This window comes from Bos mutus, chromosome 4, assembly GCF_027580195.1.
Source record: "Bos mutus isolate GX-2022 chromosome 4, NWIPB_WYAK_1.1, whole genome shotgun sequence".
In the NCBI taxonomy this organism is placed as follows: domain Eukaryota; kingdom Metazoa; phylum Chordata; class Mammalia; order Artiodactyla; family Bovidae; genus Bos; species Bos mutus.
Window position 1 is genome coordinate 105,429,263 of NC_091620.1, and position 26,249 is coordinate 105,455,511.

Here is a 26,249-nt window from a genome sequence, read left to right on the forward strand (position 1 = left end):
TCCTGTTTCCGCCCACCCAGGCAGGAAACCATCAAGGTTGTATAGAATGCATATAAAGGATCTTGCCTCAATACCAAAATCAATTAGTCACAGACTGAGCACTGCTCCAGTCCCAACTAACAAACCATAAAAAGATTTGAAAGAATCAGAGTGTTTTCAAGTGAACTGACCATATCTCAGAACAAACCTCAAGATTTATAGGAATTCCAATATATCCAATACATAGCCAACAGTCACAATGTCTGATATTAGTCAAAAATCAGCATACATACAAACAAGAAGGAAAACATAACTATAAGGTAGAGATAAGTCAATCAGTTGAAACTGACCCAGAACCAACAGATGATGGCATATCAAAACCACAATAAGATAAGCCAAAGATGTACATTATAAACACTAAAGCAACCACTAAAATAATAACATGAAGAAATATGGTTAACATCAAGAAGTAGTAAAATAGAATCATAAAAAATGCAATAATACAAAAGAAAGTTCAAAATAATATCAAGAAAGAAGAATATATAGGATCAGATCAGATCAGTCGCTCAGTCGTGTCCAACTCTTTGCAACCCCATGAATCACAGCACACCAGGCCTCCCTGTCCATCACCAACTCCCGGAGTTCACCCAGACTCACGTCCATCGAGCCAGTGATGCCATCCAGCCATCTCATCCTGTGTCATCCCCTTCTCCTCCTGCCCCCAATCCCTCCCAGCATCAGAGTCTTTTCCAATGAGTCAACTCTTTGCATGAGGTGGCCAAAGTACTGGAGTTTCAGCTTTAGCATCATTCCTTCCAAAGAAATCCCAGGGCTGATCTCCTTCAGAATGGACTGGTTGGATCTCCTTACAGTCCAAGGGACTCTCAAGAGTCTTCTCCAACACAATTCAAAAGCATCAATTCTTCGGTGCCCAGCCTTCTTCACAGTCCAACTCTCACATCCATACATGACCACAGGAAAAACCATAGCCTTGACTAGACGAACCTTTGTTGGCAAAGTAATGTCTCTGCTTTTGAATATGCTGTCTAGGTTGTCCATAACTTTCCTTACAAGGAGTAAGCGTCTTTTAATTTCATGGCTGCAGTCACCATCTGCACTGATTTTGGAGCCCCAAAAAATAAAGTCTGACACTGTTTCCACTGTTTCCCCATCTATTTCCCATGAAGTGGTGGGACCGGATGCCATGATCTTCGTTTTCTGAATGTTGAGCTTTAAGCCAACTTTTTCACTCTCCACTTTCACTTTCATCAAGAGGCTTTTGAGTTCCTCTTCACTTTCTGCCATAAGGGTGGTGTCATCTGCATATCTGAGGTTATTGATATTTCTCCCGGCAATCTTGATTCCAGCTTGTGTTTCTTCCAGTCCAGCGTTTCTCATGATGTACTGCATGTAAGTTAAATAAACAGGGTGACAATATACAGCCTTGATGAACTCCTTTTCCTATTTGGAACGAGTCTGAGAGCAGATATTAATATCACAGTGATTTAAATCTAACCATATCCATAGTCACATTAAATGTACACGATATAAATACTCCAACTAAAAGGCAGATATTATCACAACATAATAAAAATGCAAGATCCATTTATATGACACGTATAAGAAATGCACTTTCAATGTAAAGCAACAAACAGGTTAAAAAAGCAAAAGGATGAGAAAAGATAGACCATGTTAACATATGTCAGAAGGAAGCTAGGGTGGCCCTATTAACACCAGACAAAGCAGTTTTCAGAGCAAAATGTATTACTAGTGATAAAGAAGTTCATTTCATAATGATAAATGAATCAACTCATCAAAAGATATAAGCATCCCAAACATTTATGTACCTAATAACAAAATTTCAAAATACACGAAATAAGAGCTGATAGTATCGCGAAGAGAAACAGAAAAACTCAAAACTGTAGTTGGGAACGTCAACACTCTTCTCCTAATAATTGTTAGAAGCCGTAGACATAAAAGATATAAAAGACTGGAACATCATAATCATCCAACTTGATCTAATTGACAAATCTGGAATATTCTACCCAATAAGAACAGAATACACACCCTTTTCAAGGGTACACAGGACTTTTACTAAGACAGATTATGCAATGAGTCATAAGTCTTAAGGAGTTTAAAATGATACACAAATAATATACAAAGTATGTTCTCTAACCACAGTAGAAATAAGTTATAAATCAGTAACAGAAAGGTCTCTGAAAAATCTCCAAATATGTGTAATGTAAATGATACACTTCAAAACAACTCATCAGTTAAAGATGAAATAAAGAGAGAAATTGGAAAGTGTTTTTAACCAAATGAAAATGACAACAACTGTGTAAGAATCTGCAAGATGACATGAACTTAATGCTTAAGGGACATTTAACAGCATTAACTCCTATATTAGAAACAGCACTACACATCTATATTATTCTCAAGTCACTGACTTCTGCTTCCACTTAAAGAACTAAACAAAGCACATTAAATACAAATTAAGCAAATGAGAAGCAATAATTAATATCAGAGTAGAAATCAATCAAATAGAAGATAGAAAAACAAGAAATATCAATGAAACCAAATGCTGGTTATTTGAGAAGATCAATAAAACTGATGAACACCTAGCCATACTTATCAGAAGGAAAAAACACAAGACAAAAGTTGCCAATTATCAGGAAAGAGAGAGGTAATTACAGAGTTTGCAAATAATTAAAGGATGATGAAGGAATGTATACACAATTTTAGGCCAACACATTTGCCAACAGAGACAAAATGGCCATATTACTTCAAAGATCACAAACTGTCAAAGCTCACTCAAAAAAAAAAAAAAAATAGATAACCTCAATAGCTCCATTACTGCTCAAGTTATTAAATTTGTATTTTTAAACTTCCCAAAATAAAATTTCAAATTCAAATGGTCTCACAAGTGAATTACATTCTACCAACTATTTAAGAAATTACTACAAACTGATGTCACTAAAAAGCATGACTCATAAAAGAACAAAGTTGAAGGCTGGAATTTGTCAAATCAAAAAGGTTTCCATTCTTAAAGACACTATTAAGAGAATGAAAAAGGCAAGTGACAAACTGGGAGAAAATATTTACACATTGTGTTTCAGGTAAAGGATTGTATTCCAAATACATGAAACCTCTGTAATGTGAAAACCAACAACTCCATTCGTAAATAATAAGTTCAGAAAAATTTAAGCAGACATTTAATCAGAGAAGATATTCAAATAGCAAATATGCACACAAAAAGATAACCTAGCACCATTAGTCACTGGGAAAATTCAAACTAAAACCACAATGAGATACCATTATATTTCTTTAATAACAGTAAAAAAATAATTTTTCAAAAGTCGAAACCAAGCGTTGTCCAGAATGTGGAGGAACTGAGGCTCTCATACACTACTTGTGAGAACGTATTATGGCAAAACTCTTTTGAAAACAGTTTGGCAGTTTAAATATACATTCATTATATGCTTCAGCCATTCCACTTTGGTGATACTTATGCAAAAGAAATGCACACATATTGGCTAAAAATATTTGTACATAAATGTTCATAGCATTTTTATTTGTAATGGAAACAACCCAAATGCACATCAAAAGTGACCAAATAAATGAACTGCGATGTATCCATACAACACATTAGCCAGCAAATACAAGGAATGAATTACTGAGACACACCTACATGAATGAGTCTCCAGATAATAATTTTCACTTTTCCCTTTCATGCATTGGAGAAGGAAATGGCAACCCACTCCAAAATCCCAGGGACGGGGGAGCCTGGTGGGCTGCCGTCTATGGGGTCGTACAGAGTTGGACACGACTGAAGCCACTTAACAGCAGCAGCTGTTTTTACTAGGCCACATTTACTGTGAAAGGGAATATCATTTACAATGATATTCTCGGAGATGTGAACTAAGGGACGGGGACATAACGCAGATCAGGTGTCTGGGAGGAGGGGGAGAAGCAGGTGCGAAGATGACAAAGGGGTGGGAAAAAACCTTTAGGGGCGATGACTCTGCTTATTACCTTGGTTGCAGTGACAACTTCACGAGTGCGTATACATTAAAACCTGCCATTCTGAATACTTCAAATGTGTGTCATGTCTTTAATGTTAATTATACTTCAATAAAGCTGTTAAAAAAGAATCAGCTGACAGAGCCAGTTATGTGTTATGGTCAACTCTATGCGCAGAATCAAGAAGAGGAACTGAACATGTCTTGACAAAACTCTTGTTGCCTGAGACATACTTCATAAAGGGCCTCCCTGGTGGCTCAGTGGTGAAGAATCCACCTGCCAACGCAGGAGACGCAAGAGATGTGGGTTCAATCCCTGGGTTGGGGAGAATCCCTGGAGAAGGAAATTGCACCCTACTCCAGTATTTTTGTCTGAGAAATGCCAGGGACAGAGGAGCCTGTGCAGGCTGCACAATCCATGGGGTCACAAAGGAGGTTGACACGACTTAGCAACTGAACAACAAACAATACTTCATAAAAACATGTGTGACAGGAAGACTGCCTGCACAGGACTATTTACAAGACAGAAAATTTCATTAAATCCGTATTTGAAATTGTAACGTGACTGAAACAACCTCCTCTCTCAAATATTCTTTGAACATTCCTTCCAAACTCTAAGACAAACCACAAAAAAGTCTCATTTCCCATTGTTCTCTGACTCACTGTGTCCACTCTGAAATAAAATATGGCTGGCAAGGTGGAAGTCACAGATATGCCATCTCCCTAGGATACTTTTTCATCTGCATAGTTAACTGAGTTTTTGCCTGGAAAACAGATAAAAATAGGAAAATTCCTAACTGTTCCACACCAGCACGTATAATTTACCAATGTCACAATCTGTCTAAAAAATCTGTTAAGTGCATACGGCAAAGTCTCTGCCAGTTCTAGCCTCCTTGTTATAAAAACCACAATGAAATATTGAAGAATTACTCTCTGAAATTCCCCTGAACAGTAATATATTATGTATTCATTGTTTTTCTGCTTGATTTAAGCCATATTTTTTTTTGGTTATTTAAATAATACAAGTGGAAATAAAACATACAGTGAACTCTATAACTCAACAGCCAATAATTTAGTAGTGTTAAAAAAAAACAGTGTATCAGTTACCCAAAATGTTAGGATATTTCTTTGGCTTAGCAGTGTTAAGAGTCTGCAGAAAACTTTTGCATGCATAAAGGGACACAGCAGATGGCATTTAACCTAACATAAAGATAGCCCTTCAACTTAACATGTCTACAGTAGGTACTAAAATTGATAGAAACTCACAGATACAAGCCCAGAAATCTCAGAAATTCAAATAAATAATAAATGCCCACATCAGGATTCATCAGGTTATATTTAGAAATAAAAAGTAATAGCTTTACAAAATATTGGAATAAAATCTGTTACTCACATATGGAGGTACCCAGTGGCATGTTGGTAAATGTTCAATAACTTGCTTGAGGGAAAGGGAATAAGCCCTGGTTTGAAGCATTTGTCAGCTTCTGTGGTGTAAACACCCCTACCATGGCTGATTTCAAGATGATCTGAATTCACCAAAGCAAGTTGAAAAGAAGCACATAGTCGGCGCTCCTAAGCTTGCGCACAGCTAGGACCCACTGGAAACATCTCCTGCATGAAATCAGCTAACTCTAACCCTGGAACAGAAGTAAACTAAGTTTCCAGGAATTGCCTGTGCATTTTATTCTTTGTGGAAGAATTTTCAATTTTGAGGCTACCTTTTAACATACATTTCCACCTGAAAAAAAAAATGATCTTTAGGATGCAGGAGACATTATCCATAATCAAATAATTTTGAGATTTCTTAATATCGAGGCATTCAACAAAGCGTTATTTTTTTCTTTAACAGGAATCTTTATACCCTCAAACTGGATTCAAATTAAATGCCAATTGTGAGTTCCCAAAAAAGTGAAAGGGCAACAAACAAGACACATTTTCATACTGGTTTTAGACAAAGATTAACTTAAGGTAACTTGTTAGTCAAGGGGAAGATGGCGAGGATCAAGTTAAACATATCTGTCGTCACAGAACTTGTGCGCCCCACCTCGAAGCAGAGGCATGGTGATATGCTTGTAATTTTCATTTGGGGGAGGGCTGTTTTGCAATACTAGGAATTAAAAGAGGGGGTGTCAAAAGCCATCTTTTTGTGGTGTTTTCCACAAAGAGAGACTTTCTTCAAAGCGTAACTGCAGAAGGCAAACTAACAGAAGGAAATAAACTTATCAAACTGGAAATTCAACAAAGGGGAAAAAGGCAAGAGCAACAACGGCTCCGGCCTTTCAACACAACCGTAGCAAAGAAATAATAAAAGGAGTAACAAAAGAGCAGACATATACCCAAGTTCTGAGTCTGACTGCAGCTGCAGCACTGAGGGGTCTGTGTCCCACTGCAGGGTCCTAATCGCGCAGCACAAAGGAAGAAGAACACAGAGAATTAACAAAAGGGGAGGGAAACGAACCAAACCAAACCATGTCATTCATCAAGGCAACAGCATATACAATATGTACGCAGAACATCTCCCCTCTGTCACCCCCACAGCCCCCAGGAGCCAGGAAGACCCCATGGATATCAAGGGACAAGAGAAAGAGAAGCCGTCCTTCCTTTGGAACAACTGCTTGATACTGGAAGCTACAGTTGTTTCCATGGAAGAAAACCCAGAGCAAAATATTCAACCACCCCCACACACCCCCTTTTCATTGTCGTTTCATTCTATACTGAAGCATGATTGACTGGAGCATGTAAACTGCTTCATATGAACCCCAGAGCCAAGCCACACCAGGGAGCAGCAAGCATTCCCACAGTGATGGCGATCAACTGCAAGGGTTTGAATGGGCCAGAGTAGAAGCATCTGGGGAGGCTGGGCCAGGCAGAGCATGACTGCAGAGCCTGGAGAATAACTGGCTTCCTTGGGTCAGTGACTGCAATTACAGTGCATTAGATTTCGAGGCTCATGGGTGTTTTGGTGTTTCTTATGTATTACACCAAGATGGTCACAAATGGCAATATCATATGTCTCGCAAGATGCCAGGAATGTCTTAATGTCTTCTAAGTACTTCACAAGAGCTAGCACAAAGTATCAATGGTTACCAAGGTTACCAATAGTTATCAACTTCCCTTGTTATCTCTCCACCACATAAAAGGAGCTCTTCCATGAACAGCACACACAAGGACCTTTCTCTGGTAGGCCCTTTAAATTTCCTGCATGGTATATAGTTAACAGGTGAGTGAGGCTTAAGTACCTGGGAGGCAGCCAACGGACAGCGGGGACTTTGGGGTCAGGCACCTGAGATTCAAATCTTGCCTCTGTGACTTACCAGCTCTGTGATAGTGGACATGCTGCTTCAGTTCTCAACCCCTGCACCCTCGTGCTTACCCTGAGAGTGGTTCACGGACCAGGAGCATCGGCATCTCAGGGAACTTGCTGGAAATGCCGAGACTCAGATCTCACCCAGACTCATTGACTCTGGACTACAGTTTAATAAGGCCCCAGGTCATCCGGGGGCATTTTGAAGTTTGAGAAGCCTGCTCAGTTTCCTTGTCTGTAAGGATTTACCATGGCTTATGCGACAATTCATGACCTGGCCTGCAGCTCTCTCCGCAGTCCATCTCTAAGGGATAGCCTCTCCCTCACTGTGTCCCCCTTGATGTTTTTTCCCCCAAAGAGCCATGTGGCTCATGCTTCTGCTTGCTTAGTTTCTGTCTCAGTTCAAATGTCACCTGCCCAGAGAGGCTTTCCTTCTCTCACCACCTCCCGCAAGCAGCACTTCCTTGCCACTCTTCATCCCGTCCTCTTATCCTGCTTTACTTTTTTCATAAGATATTTTTACCTATGGTTTTATTATACATCAGTGTATTTATGACTGTTTGCTGTTAAACTCTGGAATTAAGTCTCAAAATAGCAGGAAGAGCTACATCCCTAAATTATAAGAATATGCCTAGGCCCATGCCTGGGATGCATGTTTATTTCTCTTGATTTTTTAATTGCAGGATAATTGCTTTATAATGTTGTATTGGCATACAAAAATGCAAATACAGCTGCCATACAACAATGCAAATCAGTTATAACTCTCCTTCTATATTCCCTCCCTCTGGAGCCTCTCTCCCGCCCTGTCCCCCCCACCCCCATGCTACCCCTCTAGGTCATCACAGAGAGCCAGGCTGGGCTCCTTCTGTTATACAGCAGCTTTGCATTAGCTGCCTATTTCACATATGGTAGTGTGTGTGTGTGTATATATATATATATGTCAGTGCTCCTTTCTCAATTTGTCCCACAGTGCATGCTTATATAATACAATAATAGTTGAACAGATGGATGGATGGATGCTCTCTGGTTTTCTATAGGCATTGCATGCAATTACACCTATACAGCACAAAGTAAGTATTTGATAAACAGTAGCTGTTTTTACTAGGAGAAGGCAATGGCAACCCACTCCAGTACTCCTGCCGGGAAAATCCCATGGACGGAGGAGCCTGGTGGGCTGCAGTCCATGGGGGCGCTAAGGGTCAGACACAACTGAGTGACTTCACTTTCAACTTTTCACTTTCACATTGGAGAAGGAAATGGCAACCCACTCCAGTGTTCTTGCCTGGAGAATCCCAGGGATGGGGGAGCCTGTTGGGCTGCCGTCTATGGGGTCGCACAGAGTCGGACACGACTGAAGCGACTTAGCAGCAGCAGCAGCTGTTTTTACTAGGCCACATTTACCGTGAACGTGAAATAGCTACTGTATCTACTACCAATGTTTCTTTGACACAACGCCCCATCTATGTAATGGAGCCCACCTAAGCACCTCTTGCAGAGGTCTCAGAACGCAGTTTCTAAGCTCCCCTTGTAAGTTCCGGTTATGCTCGTGTCCTCTGACCTAAAGGCACTGAAAGATGACAACTAAAGTCTGGTGAGAACACTAATTGGTCCCCGTTTCTGAGACCAGTGCTTCTCAAAGTTTACTGTCTGAGCCACCAAGGAGGCCCAGTGTTCCTTAAACTTTAATGCACAGATACCTGGGAATATCGTTTAAAATGCCCGTCTTGATTTAGTAGGTCTGGGGTGGCTTGAGATTCAGCATTTCTAACAGCTCCTAGCAGGGTAGATGCTGCTGGGCTGTGGACCACACTTCGAGTAGTAAGGTCTGGACTTAGATCAGTGGTTTTCAAACTCTGACATGGATCAGAATGACTGGGAGGGACTGTTAAAATACAGGTGCTGATCCTCAAGCCCAGAAATTCTGATTCGAGTAGTTCTGGGGTGGGGCTGAGAATCTGTATTTCTAACAAGTTCCCAGGGAATGCTCACAGCTGATCCTAGAACCACCATTAGAGAATAGCTAACGAGGCTAGACTATTGCTTCCACTAGCTGGCAGGCAGAAAGCATCACTGATCCTCAAATACATCAGCATCTAAACAAGTGATTCACACTCGCTGGCCTAACGCCCAGGCCACTTTTAAACCAATGAAATCAGAATGTTTGCGGTGGGACGCAGGCATCCAGATTTTTTGAAACTCTCTCTTGTACTGCTGCTGCTAAGTCGCTTCAGTCATGTCCAACTCTGTGCGACCCCATAGACAGCAGCCCACCAGGCTCCCCCGTCCCTGGGATTCTCCAGACAAGAACACTGGAGTGGGTTGCCATTTCCTTCTCCAATGCAGGAAAGTGAAAAGTGAAAGTGAAGTCGCTCAGTCGCTCTCCTGTACAGCCGGGGTGAAAACGGCTGCTGTGCACTCGTTCTCTGTCCAAGGAAAGCAGCTCTTTCTGGCCCTGGACACTAGTTCCATCATCCCTTTCAAATGATGGAAGTGACCGAATCCATTACAATGATTCACCCTTGCTGTTCACTTATCTCTGGGGTCCAAACCTTTTATCTTTACGGATACTTCCTTGGCTATAGACAGAGGAGTGGCCTCTGGCTCTGGCTGACTGTGAGAAGCATTCCCTCATAAGAGCTGGGATCAGCTCCTTTGCGTTCAGGTTTCTGATGGGACAATTTGGGGGCCTTTTTCTCTCTTCTCAGGCAAGGGAAGAGTATGGCAGCTCCCAGGTGGTCACAGCTGTTCTATTATTTACCTACAACTCACCTGAACACATTGAACCCTTAAAGTAAGACTACTAGACCTGATCAGTTATATTTTAGATGCCAAGTCACCAATCTGTCACAGGAACAGCAAATGCCAGGCTGAGCAATTATACAAGCCTGAAGAAGTCTTCTCCTTGAAGACTGACTTCTGGGAAGTCAGACTTTAGCAGTGTCTTTAGAATTAGAACAAGTGAAGATGAATATTTAACTATTAAAGCTTCTCCCTGTCCTATGCCCATCATGTCCACATTTTATAACAGGACTAGACCACCACTCACTGCTGCCAGAGCCTCCACTTTCCCTAATTTCTTGGGATGACCAACAGAACCCGTTTTGCTGAATGTAATCTTTAATTCTGTCAATTAAATTTTGTCTACTCTTCCTGTCTGGGAAACCATCTTGGTTTTGTTTGCTCATTTTTAAGAGCTGTATTTGATCTGCTCTGATCATCTGTAGGTTGATTTCTTAGGTTAACTCTCTGAGGATCCACAGGAGGATTTTTTTCATGAGGAAGCTGCTACTTGCACAGATATTGAATAACCTAGTGATTTCTAACCTAATGTGGCATCATCATGGCTCCACGGCCCTACGGTTGGACTGGCAGCTGGACAGACTTTAAGGTCACATTTCCCAACTTGTTTCAAACTTCTAGATACAGGATCTTCCCACACCATGGTAAATAATCACTCACTTATTGGATACTAAACATGTTGAACAGTGTAGCCTCTGGTATCTCATCTAAAAAGGCCTACCATATAACAGTCAATAATCTGTGGAACAACCTGTTTTTCAATATTTCTTATAAAGAAAAAGAATATGACAGACACTAAAATTATTCAAACTAGCAGTGAACCCATTAAGAGACAAACAGAAGTTTATATCACACCCTTTTACTATCCAGCTTCCTACAAAAGTCTCTCTTCATTGGCCCAATCTTATTGACTCAGTTTATTAGATAGAAGGAAGTAAAAATTCAAACAATGCAAAACAATCCCTGGCCCTCCATGGAAAGCATAACTTAGGAGTAAGAGATATGATGTCTGTGTTGTATAACCACACTCTCTGATTAGTGGTTAATTTCTTTCTGTTCAGAGCACGTTAGGAGTTTCCAGTCTTCTTCCCATTTTCTTAGACTCCAGAGTAGACAGTCTTAATATTTTTCCCTTAAAGAGCATCTTTGCTCTTACCTTTTTTGTTTTTTGGTTTTGGTTATAAGAAAGAGTTGTCTGATAAATACTTGGAAGGCAGTCATTAAGAACCATCATTTGCCATTTTGATTCCATTTGTTTGACTTAGTATGAACAGAATGCTAGATTTCTAATTTAAAAAAATAGATATGCAGCAAGCAATAAGGATTTACTGTATAGCATAGGGAACTATAGTCAATATCTTGTAATAACCTATATTGGAAAATAATTTCAAAGATAATATATGTGTATATGTATAACTGAATCACAAAAAGAAGAATTATATTTTTTTAAATTTAGCAATGTTTATCTTTCTGCCACTTTTTCTAAATGTCCTATGGACATCTAATAACATATGAAATACAAAATTTTAAATATATTTGTGTAGGCTGTAAGATTAATATAAATAGAAATCTATCATATTTAAATTATTAATGACATCATTTAAGATGCTCCTATTCTTATTTTTCTGCATTTGATATTCTCAGAAAAATGTTACTATGTCTCACTGTGATTATATATTTTCTTTTCCCTTATATTTCCTCTGATTTTGCTTTCTGTATCTTTGTTTCTTTATTGTTAGGTGTCTAATGGTTTATGATGTCTCTCTTCTTAGTGAATTGTACCTTTTATCATTAAAAATACTCATCTTTGTTTCATTTAAAAATAAACAGATTTAATTTTAAAAATAAAATTTAATAAAAATTTTTTTAAAAGAAAAAAATCCATCATTTGCAATGCTAATATTCAACGTGGCTGAGGCACTCTCATCTACTGCCGGTGGCATTTTAAATTAGTACAGTTCTTTGGGAAAGCAACACGCCAGCGTGGAGCAAGAATCACAAACACAGAATTACTCTGGAACTCGTTTCACTCCCAGGAACTCACCCTATGGAAATAAAACAGCACAAGGGGTAAATAACAAAAATGATGATGATGAAAATGACGACCACTAACCCATCACATCCCATGGCTTATTCTTGTTTCTCATACTTGATCTCTATGATTCTGGTGACTACTGGCTCCTTCATAAGCATGTTATTTCTTTTAGTGTTCCTGACCCTAAATGTTCTGATGTCTTTTTCACTTCTCATTATACCTCTGGAAGGGTCCTTATTCTTTCCATCCCCATAAAGACAGACATTGCCCAACCAGAGTAATTTCTTCTCCCCTCACCTCTATAGCTACAGATGATCTCCAAGATGCCCACATATCTTCTTCAAAAGATAACCCTGAAGTCCTCATCATCCTTGAACTCAAAGTTCTTCCTTTCCACATGCTTTTTGGGCATATCCATCCGTAACACCAAAAGCATTTAACCTTTTCTTGTCTCATCAGGCTTTTCTTTCCTTCTCTAGCACCACAATCCTCATTCACATTTTCTGTCCTTTTTATCAGATCTATGGCTCCCCCAAACACATCCTCAAATCTTGAAAGCATTACAAAAATGCAGTGGTCCAGACCTCAACTCAGATCTATGCCTTAGGTATCTGTATTTTTAGTAAGTTTCCAGGTAAATTCAATATTTTCCTGGCTCCAAATATAGGAATAGGAATCCAAGGCCATACTTGCCTCCCAGACTCTGATGTATTTTCAAACTCCTTCACACACATTCTATACCCCACATGTCTCCTCTCCCCCACCTCTCCCTCTATATGATCTGGAATGCCCTTTCTCCCATCTCTACTTGTCCAAAGCATAGCCACCATGTGAGACCCAGCTCAAATGCCTTATTCTCTAAATATATTTGTCCTCAATAACCTCATTCACAAATAGCTTGTCTCTCTATGGGACTGCGCTTCTTATCCCACAGTTCTCTTTGCCAACCTGCAATCCACTTGACCTCAATAGTAGCCCTGCATCAAGCTTTAAAACCAAGTACAGATGGTCTGAAGGATATAAGGAGCACTGTTACCAAGCCCAGGGGCCTCAGCATCAAGACAAACACACTGTGAGTCCCACCTGCCTTTCTGCCCTGAGCCCAGTAACTGGTTTCTGCCTTGTTTCTGCTAGGAAATCCTTGCTTTGTATCTGAGTGCTCTGACCACTTCCAACAGCTCCCCTTGAGCAAAGGCCACTTCTGGCAACTAGCCCAGCAACCTTGCACTACCCAGCTTTTACCTGGGTCCTCATCTCTTCACTCACCCCGCACCCATCCCATTGAGGTTTCTGCAAACTGTGCATGTGCATAAGTGTGTATACACATGCACACACATACACACACACCCACACACCCCTACCTCAATAAATAAATTTACCAAGTACCTAATATCAAGACTCTAAGTAATGAATCACAAGCACTTGTCCCACAAGAATATACAAATTAACTGCACCTGGGAATAATGCTTTATGATATTATTGCTCACCTCTATGAGTACAAATATTCGAGAGCTGGAACTACATAGAAACATATCCTCAGACAGCTTCAAATTAAATATGTCATTTACTCGAAGTGGGATCTTTAGAAGAGAGAAGAATTCCTTCATTGTTGTCTTCCTTGCAGGTCTAGCATTTATTGTGTTGTACGATAGATTCTTAACTGTTTACTGAATGAATGTGATCAACGAATGAACAAATGAATGGTCTTTACCTGCATTTTCTGCGGATAGGTGTTAAGTATGAGGGCAAGTTGGTTCCCTAAGAAACAGTTTTTACTTTCTTTATGTAAAAAAAATGAGAGCATACATCAGGGCATGTCTGTCTGATTTCCTTCATCTCTGCAAGCCACTTCTGAAGAACTCAGTCTGTGTGGCATGATGCCATCACATGGTTCCAGAAGAATTTTCAGACTCACTTCCATACTGAAGAAGGAAAGCTTATCTTGAAGAGGTAGAAAGATTGCTCAAGGGCAGGGTACTCTGACTCCCAGAGTTTTTCTGGACTCTTGCTTCACATGTCTTCTATATCAAACAAATCACTAGTCACTAAACCGACAAAGAAAAGTTTGGGCCAATGTGAACATAGTGCCCAAGAGAAAATCCCCAGTCAGTGTCATCCCCAAACTGTTTCTCTAAGTGCCACTTCCAAAAGGAATACATTGAATAACAAAGACATTTAAATATCTATCATATCACTCAGCCTTTCAGAATCGTTAATGTGATGTCAATTAATTAAGAATGACATTTAAATAATTAGTTAATGTTTTGCTTTCCAGCCTCAATGATTTCCTTACTTTGGACTGGCAGTGATGATGATAAAGATTTTCTGATGTCAGAAATAAAACTGGAACAGTGCAACATATACTTATACCAAGCCTCTTTCTTAATTGGCTGGGTGAGAATCTTCCCTCCACTGGCTAACAGCGAAGCCCTAACCAGGAGCTCTGACACAGGCCACTCTGAGTCACGCAGGAAGTCCATCTGCGCTGGATTCAGAGAAATGCAAGACTTCCCATCAGAAAAAAAGGATGTGTTTTCCCCAAATCTTCCATAAAGGACCTGCTATCCAGTAAGTTGTCTCTCTGGAAGAAAGCTCAGCAACTCTGCTAAAAATAAATGCTTACCCTGATACTATAACCATATGGTTATATACAGTAGTCTCTGCCTGACAAGATAGCAACAATTTTTAACTAGTCAGTCCATGTGCTACATAAAGAAAAAAAATCCTATAGTACACAATTTATTTTAATTTGTAAAGACAGTGACTTTTAAATAGCCTTGAATCAGAGATTTTCAGTCTCCCTGAAGTCCAATTAGCTGGTAGCAAGCATCCTGCCAACTCCTCTTTACATAAAGATAATTTAATGAATTTTGTATATACAAAATCTTAATAGTCTTACTAAATTCCCCCCTAGGTTTGGCATTATTGAGTTGTACTTTTTCACCTTTACTAAAACCTCCTTAACATCTTGCCTTTAGCCTCTGAGTTATCAGAGCACCTTAAAAGATGAGGATGGTTTCACCAAAAAGAGGTAAAAATCCATTGAGGTTCATAGAGTGCCAGAGAATCCAATGGAGTCCAATTGTGGATGCAGTTGAAAGTCCTGAGGATTTCGTGTTGGGCATTAAGCTCACGGAGCCCCTGAACACACTTTCCTCTCCTCAAATCACGAGAAAAAAGTGGTGACCAGGTGCGGCCAGTACAAGTTGACCATGAATAAATTATTCTAATTGCCTTATTCATGAGTTCACTAGGCAATAAGTGGATCAGGGAAAGGTAGAGTTTATTAAATATCTGAATTTAAATATTATTTAGAAAATTAAATATCTGAATTTTACCCCAAGTATTTTTTCAATATAAAACAATATGAACTATATGGAAGCCTACCATTCAAATTGAATAGCAGAGTATCTGCAGACATCAGTTTCAGTTCTGGTCTGCTATGCACGTGACGCTAGAAGCCCCAAAGAACCCTAATCCACTCCCTCTATACTTCTGTTCTCCTGTTAAGGGTTTCAGAAGACACTTCTGTTTCTGCTTCTCTAAGGTCCCCTTGGGAGAGGCCTCACCTCTGTACAGAAAATCAAGGATATAAGGGTTTTAGCTGATAGGTATTGACAGCTGGGAAAGAAGACAATTTTAATATAATGGGATTATGTTGGGAGCAACTGGGGAAATCTGAAGATGGTATATATAGTAGATAAGTTGAAAATGTACTGAAATGGAAAAATAGAAATACTTGAATAGAAATGCAAGTTCTTCAGTTTGTACAGTATGACATCATTTATCATATATATGATGACATACATCTTGTGTGAAAGAATATACACTAAGGTATTAAGAATGCCAATGCATATTCTTTGTAGGAATGTAATTTTTTCTACTTTTGCTCATTTATCTTTTCTAATTGTATAAAATGACCTGATATTATTTCTATAATAAGAGATCATTAAAAATAAATGGGGGGGTGCTTGAGTGTCCTTGACTGATTGGAAGGTAGAAAACTTAGTGATGGTATTTAGGCCATAGATGGTCCAAAAGGAGGACAGAAATCAACTGAATTACTGTATTACTATCCATCCACCCAAGCCACTTGTCACAAAATTCAAACATCAGTCATCTTCTATCTAGTTAAGGAGGTTATGTAGTAAGAGACTGCACAATATGTTATCATATTGAGACATATTTTAACTTTGAAATCACTTTGAAAGTATTCCTTTTAAATCAAATTTTGGACAGTGTGTAGCCCATGCCCTGGGGTACAGTAAACTTTATGATGTCAATACTCTCCTAGTTTCCACAAGCCAATGCGTTCTCTAATTTAGCTTTGTCACTGGGAAGCCCAAGGAGTCTCAGCCAAACATGAGAACAGCCCTAAAGCAAAGTCCCTTGTAAGCCATCCATGTCCATAAGAATAAATGTGGGCTGAATTATTATCACTTAAATAGATTCATTTCTGGTCAAATATCTGAAGGTTAGGAATTAAGGATTAGGGTAAATCAAACAGTGATATTAAGTTGGTGCAAAAGTAATTGCGGCTTTGCATTGCTGAACTTTGCCATTTGATACTGGAGTACATCTTTAAATAAATATGGTTATGTTATATATCATTTTGGAGAAGGCAATGGCACCCCACTCCAGTACTCTTGCCTGGAAAATCCCATGGATGGAGGAGCCTGGTAGGCTGCAGTCCATGGGGTCGCTAAGAGTCGGACACGACTGAGCGACTTCACTTTCACACATTGGAGAAGGCAATGGCAACCCACTCCAGTACTCTTGCCTGGAAAATCCCATGGATGGAGGAGCCTGGTAGGCTGCAGTCCATGGGGTCGCTAAGAGTTGGACACGACTGAGTGACTTCACTTTCACTTTTCCCTTTCACTCATTGGAGAAGGAAATGGCGGCCCACTCCAGTGTTCTTGCCTGGAGAATCCCAGGGACGGGGGAGCCTGGTGGGCTGCCGTCTATGAGGTCGCACAGAGTCGGACACGACTGAAGCGACTTAGCAGCAGCAGCAGCATATATCATTTTAATGAGCATTTTTTGCCTTATTTTTTTTGCTAATGACTTACTACCTACTGTGTATTTTACATTTATTTTAGACTTACAGAAATCATGTTAGACAAAAAGCAAATTTGAGCGATGTTTTTATTTGAGTTCAAAATGGGTCATAAAGCAGCAGACACAACTCGAAACAGGAACACGTTCAGCCTGGGAACTACTAATGAATGCACAGTGCAGTGTGCATTCAAGAAGTGTTCAAGAAGTCTGGCAAAGGAGAGACAGCCTTGAAGATGAAGAGCGTAGTGGGTGGCCACTGGCAGTTGACAATGACCAACTGAGAGCCATCACCAAAGGTGATCCTCTTACAACTACATGAGAAGTTGCCAAAGAACTCAACACCGACCATTATATGGTCATTAGGCATTTGAAGCAAATTGGAAAGGTGAAAAAGCTGGGTAAGTGGGTGCCTCATGAGCTGACCAAGAATCAAAAAATCGTCGTTTTGAAGTGCTGTGTTCTCTTATTCTATACAACAATGAACCATTTCTTGATTGGGTTGTGACGTGTGATGAAAAGTGGATTTTATAATCGCAGATGTCCATCTCAGTGGTTGGACCAAGAAGAAGCTCCAAAGCACTTTTGAAAACCACACTTGGACCAAAACAAGGTCATGGTCACTGTTTGGTGGTCTGCTGCCCACCACTACAGCTTTCTGAATCCCAGCAAAATCGTTATATCTGAGAAGTGTGCTCAGCAAATCAATGAGATGTACTGAAAACTGCAATGCCTGCAGTTGACCTGTAACTGGTCAACAAAATGACCTGTAACTGGTCAACAAAAAGAGCCCAGTTTTTCTCCTTGACAATGCCTGACCACACATTGCATAACCAGTTTTAAAAGTTCAATGAATGGGCTACGAGGTTTTGCCTCGTCCATCATATTCACCTGACCTCTCACCAACCAACAACCACTGCCTTGAAGCATCTCAAAAACCATTTTCAGGCAAAATGCTTCCACAGCAAGCAGGAGGAAGAAAATGCTTTCCAAGAGTTCCCTGAATCCTGAAGCATGGGTTTTTATGCTACAGGAATAAACAAACATTTCTCATTGGCAAAAATGTATTGATTGTAATGGTTCCTATTTTGATTAATAAAAATGTGTTTGAGCCTAGTTCTAATGATTTAGAATTCATTGTCTGAAACCACAATTACTTCTTCATCAACCTAATAGTTAAAACTCACATATTCTTAATATATGTCAGACTCCTTTCCTGGTGCTTTACAGATACTATTTGTTTAATCACGATTACCTTATGGAGTAGGTTGTGTATCACACAGCGATTGCTGTTAGAGATGATGTAGGGCTGAGGTATAGATTGTGGAAACTTGTATTGACCTGCCCAGGTTCAAACCTAGCATTGTAGCTATGTCCTGCGTGAACCTGAGAAAATTATTTATTCTCTCTGTGCCTCCATGCCCTGTAAAAAGTAGGATGATACTTGATTCTTTCAATAAATGTTTAACACCTATCATATGGACACAACCACAAATATGACTTAGTCCCTTCTTGCAAGGAACCTATCATTTCCTGAGGAAGAGAGACATGTATTCAACTAAACATAAATCATTCCTTAAGAGCTATAAAATGCTAATGCTTCACTCTCATGTATCAAAGATGTAAGCTCTTGCTTTGAAATTAATATTCTTTATCATATTGAGAAAAACATTTATATTCCTAGTTTACTAAGTTTTAAAATATGAGACTAGATATTTACATTTTGCAAGTACCATTTCAGTATATACTGCAATATTTACTTTTCCCTCTTTGACCTTTTTATATGCTGAATTAAGGTAGCATTTTTCTATATTAAAATATCCTTGAATTTTTGAATCCAACACAATTAAGCATAACATTGTATCCTTTTAATACTGTATTGGATTCCAGCTGCAAACAACATATTTAGGATTTTTTTTCCATCTACATTTATATGTAAAACTAGTCTTTCAAATTTTGTATTAATAGGTTAATTTTTTGAAACCCAAGAGCTTATTCTTTGTTCAGTATGTTTGAACAAGCAATGATTAATTGACTCTACCAAAACTAATTATGAGAAAGAGAAAAGTACAACAAATGTAAATTGTAAATGAGAAGCAGGCTATAACTACAGAAGCAGAAATTGGAACACAAATTATGATACTATAAGTTTAAAAATTACACTGGTATAATTGAAAAAATGTTAAATACGTCTACTCTCTATTCACTCAGTTTAGAAAATGTACTTAACTGCTCTTAAAAATCAATAAAAGAAAATTTTGTTATATTTCATATGTTTAAAGCACTATTTAACCTTTTCTTTATAATAGGGCATATTAAGTATGCCAATTTCCAAATTAACCACTTACAGGGGTTATATAAGAAGTGTTTGCTAATTCTGGTTCTGCAAAGCAAACTGTAGTTTTGGTTTGAAAGTCTGGCAAGTGAATGGCAGAATTTATGTGCACCTTTAGGTAGGACCAGATGTGTTGCTTTGATTCCTAAGTTATCTTCTGCAAGATTTTCCATTTTTCAAAAAGTCCAAATTCTACACAAATATGCAAATTTATGGCTATAGAGTTATATTCTTAGGAATTACCAAGTGCTTTTCTCAGTCTCGTGTTTTACGCAGTGTTAGAGTTAACAGTAACTGCTTTCAAAGATGTTTCTTCTACAGAAAAAGACATTCCAAGTAGAATTTAAAAAACTGAAATATAACATTCTTCTGAAATTTTACTCGCATATATACTTTATGGAAACAAAAACATAAATTTGCATGGAATGTGCCTAAGTTCAAAACAAGGGCACAGTTTACTAAGCTATTCCTAATGCCTTCTCAAGCCAAGCCTGTGCTCAGTTCTTCTGAAAAATCATTTCCTCAATGCCAGTTTCTTTGCATCGCTATGAAACCTGCACTTAGCAAGGGATATACTCCTTGACTTCCAGTTGCCCACTCTTGCCAGAATGTTTCTATAGAGAACTGAAGCTAGTTGGAGTTTGTGGAGTTTGTGTGATGTGGAAGTAGATAGCACCTCTTCCAAAGTGGTTAATTTTAAAAAATCATGTAAGAAGGGGAAAGGAATGAGGTTCCCTCCAATTGAATAACTGCTGCTGTCCCCAGAGTGCTAACAGCATCAGTCAACTTTCTCCAGAAGTTTTCAAAAGGGCTCGTCGACTATGAAGTCGGTAATAGTATTTAACACTGCCAGTGGAGCCCCTTGACATTAAGCATCACTGACACAATGCCATCGCTGTGCAGAAACAGGCAAAAATATTACCTTAATGATAGGCCAATGGACCCCCCTAAGGAACGTGATTATACTGTGCCAGCTCTTGTATAAATGTTAGATCTTACACGCTGTGTTATTATTACTTTTCCTCCCCCACCCTCAAAGACCTTTTGAAGTGTTCAAAGCAAAAGATGAGGAGAAGACGTGTGCTACTCCAAATCACAAAGGCGATTTGTTAACACAAACCAGCCTGGTGCCCACAAAAGCCTCTATGTTCGCTCTTCTCAAATTGAAAGCAGTGTCCAACCTGTTTCAAAAGACCTATGAAGACAAAACACTCAAGTCTGAAATTCATGAACAGACAGGTATTGGTGAAATCATTTTAGTCTTATGTATTGATTTCAGAAAGCTAAAAATCCTACAACATAGGCTAACCCTATTCTCATTTCTGTTTTCCTCTACCAAAATTGCCGAGGCTTTTCTGAAAACAAAGGACCATCAGAAGATAATGCTCATAATAAGGTGTTAAATGAACAGAGAAAAATGCAAAATTGTATACCTCTCCTCCAGGAATTCCCTTGTGGCTCAGCTGGTCAAGAATCTGCCTGCAATGTGGGAGACCTGGGTTTGATCCCTGGGTTAGGAAGATGCCCTGGAGAAGGGAAAGGTTACCCACTCCAGTATTCTGGCCTGGAGAATTCCGTGGACTGTATAAGTCCATAGGGTTGCAAAGAGTCGGACATGACTGAGCGACTTTCACTTCACTTCCTCCAGGAGCATATACAGTAGCAAGACATATACACAGGTAGATAAGGATCAAAAAGTACCCTGACAAGACAAAGGCTGATCTGTTAGAATGCTGGGGCTGTGGATGATTGCTTCTTTTATCGAAACTTTATTAAAATGCTTTATGATTATTTCAAAAGTCAGAGAGGTCAGACATCACCAACTCATGAGCCAAATCTAGCCCACAACTCCTTTTAACAAAGTCATTAACACTTAATGTCTATGAGACTGTTGCATAAATATTTGCATTCTTAGCTTCTCATGAAAAATTGAAAAGTGTGGAAAAACTGGTCCATGTTCCCATCTGAGCTCAACAAGCCCAAGAGCTGTGAAGAGACCATCTGAGATTTATAAAGGGAGTGCTAGCTAACAAGCTGCCAAAGGCCCCACTCCCCACTCATCTCTATCGCCTGCCTATGGGCACCCACATGTGGGAATACTGCTGAGGACACCTGGATTAAGAATGTTTCCATGACCCCGTGCATATTAATGAGCCATCTCCTTTCTCCCGTCACACTGCTACATTTTGGACATTCCCTCAGTGGTCAAATTAGAGAATGTCTATATCGGCCTTGAGAAGTTCGTTACATAATCTTGGAATATACCTAGTGTAATAAAAGTTTGGCAACTGACAAAAATGAAGCAGTTAATCCTGATGATTATAATAATTAATAATGATAATAAAAACACTTTGGGGACCGAGTTCTCAAATTTGTCAACTCTATTAAGCAAATAAACAAGACTTTTGAAAAAGTAAATTTAGGGTTACAACATCTCAGTGTTACAAAGATTCTCATGGAAACCAAAACCCAGGTAGAATAATGAGAAGCTAGATATATATTCCGTTTGTCTTTGGTCCTTCCCTACTTTCTTTTAAACTGAAGCCAATAGATATGCTTGTGCTTTGTCAAATAAGACACATGGTGTCAAATTAGCCTATTCACGAAAGAGTGATACTTATCACTTCAAGGGTTCAAAATCAATCCTATGTCACCAAAAATAGCAAGCCACCAAAATGTAAACATAAAAAAATGACTGATACATAAAGAGGAGTGCACAGTTAACCACATGCAACGGAATGGTGTGGTTTTTCAGACTTTTGGTTTCTTGCCTTTTTTTAGGGGAGAGGGAGGGAGGTATTATTGACATCCCACCACGGCCTTTGTGAAGGGACAATTCTTACCTTGTCAACGGTCCCAGGTCGCCTGAGTCTTGGCTTCCAGCTTCACTGGGAGTGCTCACTGATTTCGAGGAGGGAGACATAGGGGTTGGGACTAAATAATGAAAATAACAGGTATCCCATGTTAAAAAATGCAGCGGCTGCACTGGGAAGAGCAGTGTCAGATAAATCAAAACAAACGGGCTCAAATTAAAGTGATTGTATGGCCAGGAGAGATTGAGATGGGATAAGGATTTAAAAAAAAAAAAAAGGAAAGAAAAGAAAAGGAAAAGAGTCCAGTGAATTTTTCATACTTTGGAAATTAAAATTTGAAATGAATTTAGACAGAATTAACTTAGAGATTCTAAGGCCATGTCCACCTTAACAAAGTAAAATGGAGAATCAAAACAGTTACCTGGATAATTCAAGGCAAATCCCTCTCTAGCATGAACTATCCAGATAATTCTAATGCTCCACTTTATTTTGTTAGTATAGATGTGACCTATTCAAAATAAAACGAGGTGTCTATAAAACTTTAAATGATTATGAAATAAGTGATTCTGAGGAATTTTAGAAGGTCACAGGGAGTCAGAAAAGTCTGCTGCATGTTTTGCATTTCTTGGAGGAAAGTCTATTGTCTGTGGAGTATAAACTGCATTTGCTATGAGAGACTAAACGACAGTTAGAGTAAAGGGTAAATGTTGAACCCAATAATTTAAAAATCTCTTTCAAAACAAAGCACAATTCCAGGCTGCTTTATTTTTACACTTAATTAATAGTTGCATCCCTTGCACTGTTTACTGTGTTTGGGAATTGTGTTCTTTGCATCTGGCAGCTCTAGAAAGCACTGCCGTGTACACATAGGCAAACCGCCATTCTGGAGACAGGAGAAACAGGTTCAAAGAGCAAGGTCAGTGCAGACTGGAACTCTCAAAGCAAGGGTAATAAAAGAAAATAAATTAGAGGAAATGCAAATGGATTTTCCCCCTCTATCTTTCAGATACAAGCCAAACGTCCTTCAGATAGAAGCTGCACCAAATAGCCAAGGTGGCTCCAGGCCAGATGAGAACGGGATCTCAGTATCACTCTTGCCAGAGAAGCCATATGGGCAGCAAGAAACTTCAATACATAGTGTAGATTCCCATTTGGTTTCAATCATGTGCAATTTCCTTTTATTTATTTAATAAGGTAAAGGGTTTAACTATGTTGCCCAAATCCTATAACACAATGGCAGATCTGTCAAGAAACTAGGAATTTTCACGTGGTTCTACAATTAATTCACTGATTACCCTTTGCAGTAAGTCAGAGGGTAAGTCGGAGGGATGGATAAAAGTTGAAAACGGGCTCCACTTTTGCCAGAGCCCTTTGGCAGGGATGACAGGATAGTTCAGAATTTGGTCATGGTTTAGGGATATTTAAACTGTTTAGCTCTTAAGGTTTAATTGCTGGCTTTACGCAGGTTAGGGGAGAACAAATATTCTACGGTTGTGTTTAACCAGTGTTCACACTGCAGCAGAACTTCAAAGGCTATTTTGAGGCAAAAATATAATTGCCAAGGGTCTAACATGTATTACTTGTCAACTAAGTAATAAAAAGGTCTGTCAGCTCCTCATAGAAGACCCATCACTCAAATATCCTGTGGGTTACATCTCCCATACCACAAAGAAACTAACAAAATAATCAACGTCTTATTGGGGGTTATTATATCATTGTTAGACATATGATTTTACTTACTATTAGTACACCCTGAGGTTGAGCATAAAATGTTTTTTCATGGTGTTTAGTTTAGTGTGTATGTACTGAATGATATCCAGAAACACTTAATAATTTATATGATTATATTTTGCCCTTTTACTTATATTGATACACACACTTGCCATTTTATTGTTCATGGGATAATTTTTATTGTTAATTTAAGTAATTATGGAAATAAATGAAAATTTATGTTAATATAAAAGCCAATGATGGAATTAAATGATGAACGATTTATAAAAGGGGATCTGATACTATCTTTATTTATATGTATTATTTTTAAAGCTTTTATTTTACTATATTGGATATCATGTAGTTTTACAGACACCCTGGGATTACTCTGAAATGTATGGAAAGCAAATGGATAAAGAAAAATAAAATAACTTATCACATGAGTGATGTATAATGACAGAATAAACATATTATGTACCAAGTTACCTTCAACAAAAATAAAAGAAATAGTTCAACATCCAAATCCTGAATAAAATGAGATCGTGGACAAGTAACCAGGTATGAATGAGTTGGAGGAAGGGTGTTGCAGTAAAGACGCCGATCAGCAATGAAACCAAGATACACAACAGAGTCAAAGAAATTTAAACATGTTAATTAGCTGCTAATCTGCCACCATTTCAAGTTTTCCTTTAAGTTTCCCACCGAGCATTCTATTTTCATCATAGAATAACTCTGTGCCTGGGGTGGTTATGAAATTCATAACCAGATTCACAGTATTTAGGTTGGCAGAGAGAGGCTGGGATTCAGCAATGGAAATGAAGCTTTTCTTCTTCATCTTGTGATTTCTGGTATTTACCAGTGGTAACTCATTTAACAAGTGTAAGACACTCTAACAGTAATGCAGTGGGTTAGGTTGACTGCAGCATCAGCCAGTAAGCAGCCAATTGCTAACCACTCTACAATCTGTCCTCCTATCTCCTTCCAGCCCCCAATTCCAAAAATAAATACACCTGAGCCATAAGCCAAAGCATTTCTTAAAACATAAAAACAAAAGGAGATGTAAAAGAATAGTAAACGCTGGACATGGTATATCCTACACAAGTCAAATCTGAGGCTATATTAAAACACAAAGCACTCTAAAGTACCTAGAGGGGGCTCTGGTGAGATCCCGATGCTTTGCAGCAGGGCCTCCGTCTCTCGGCGTTTGCGATCCAGGTCAGAGTCATCTGGAACGGGTTCTTTCTTCTGCTGCATGTCAGCCTACAAAAAGCAGATGCCAGTGAGAAAGTGAGTAACCGAGCTAAATGTATGCCTCTGGATGAAACTGAAAATGGTAAATGAATGGCAGCGAAGACCAGGCAAAAGCCCTAAATAGATATAAACGTGTGTATAAAGGATGAAAAACAACATGTAACTGCTCCATTTAATAACTACTAACCCAGTACTTTCTCTTCGGGTTGAAGGCTTTTTTCTGCCTCTATCACACGTTAGAGGAGAGTTTTTCTCACTTGGTCTCAGAAGAAACCATCAAGACAAAATATTTCTAACTTGGATGTGGATTTAAACAAAAAAAAATAAATCTGTCTAGTTATTTAGATACCCGTGTCCCTTCTGGGAAGACATATTATCAGTTCTTGATGAGTGTGCATTTGTAATATTCATGCCTCACATTTGGGATTATGCAAACAAGGAATTATTGGTGTCTGGCTGTAAGATTAGTTATGAAAATCTGTAACTGTAAAATACATTATTGTATCAGTATTCTAAGTTTACCATGGTTTCAATAAACCAGACTAAAATTTTTATTAAGGCATGTGAACAAGACTTATCTAAGTCTTGTTACATAATTCTGATTTTCATAGGCTTCTGTTATACATATTAACGCAAAGGAGAAAATTATGCACATGGAAAAATATAAAACAAAAAGTCCTTCAGGAGAGATATACTCTTTCCCCATGTGCTTTCTTGGGGAAGACACACTTTGTATGAGCTTCTGATGCCCAGTCTGTCTCTTTGAAATGAGGAAACTAGAATGCTTGGTGGGAAAGTTAAAGGAAAAGCAACAAGTCAAAATAGCAACAAGCCAAAATATGGGTTAAAGAAGGTTGGCGGTGGAATTCTGGGGGGAATTAAATGCTCGGGTTTCTTTCCTTTTCAGAACACAATTACTACTTAAGACAAGGCATTTGCCCCACAT

At 38.9% G+C, this 26,249-nt stretch overlaps 1 protein-coding gene across 6 annotated transcripts in view; it reads right to left on the bottom strand.

Moving 5' to 3' along the window:
• DYNC1I1 (dynein cytoplasmic 1 intermediate chain 1) overlaps positions 1-26,249 on the bottom strand; it is a 410,283-nt gene that overhangs the window by 303,682 nt on the left and 80,352 nt on the right. For 5 of the 6 annotated variants that reach the window (XM_070369823.1, XM_070369822.1, XM_070369825.1 and 2 more), the window contains exons 3-5: positions 25,198-25,312; positions 22,373-22,463; positions 6,335-6,394 (exon numbers count right to left, since the gene is read on the bottom strand). In XM_070369823.1, the coding sequence (XP_070225924.1) occupies positions 6,335-6,394; positions 22,373-22,463; positions 25,198-25,312 (266 nt within the window). The remainder of the gene's footprint in view (positions 1-6,334; positions 6,395-22,372; positions 22,464-25,197; positions 25,313-26,249) is intronic. The other variant, XM_070369824.1, reaches the window with a different exon arrangement.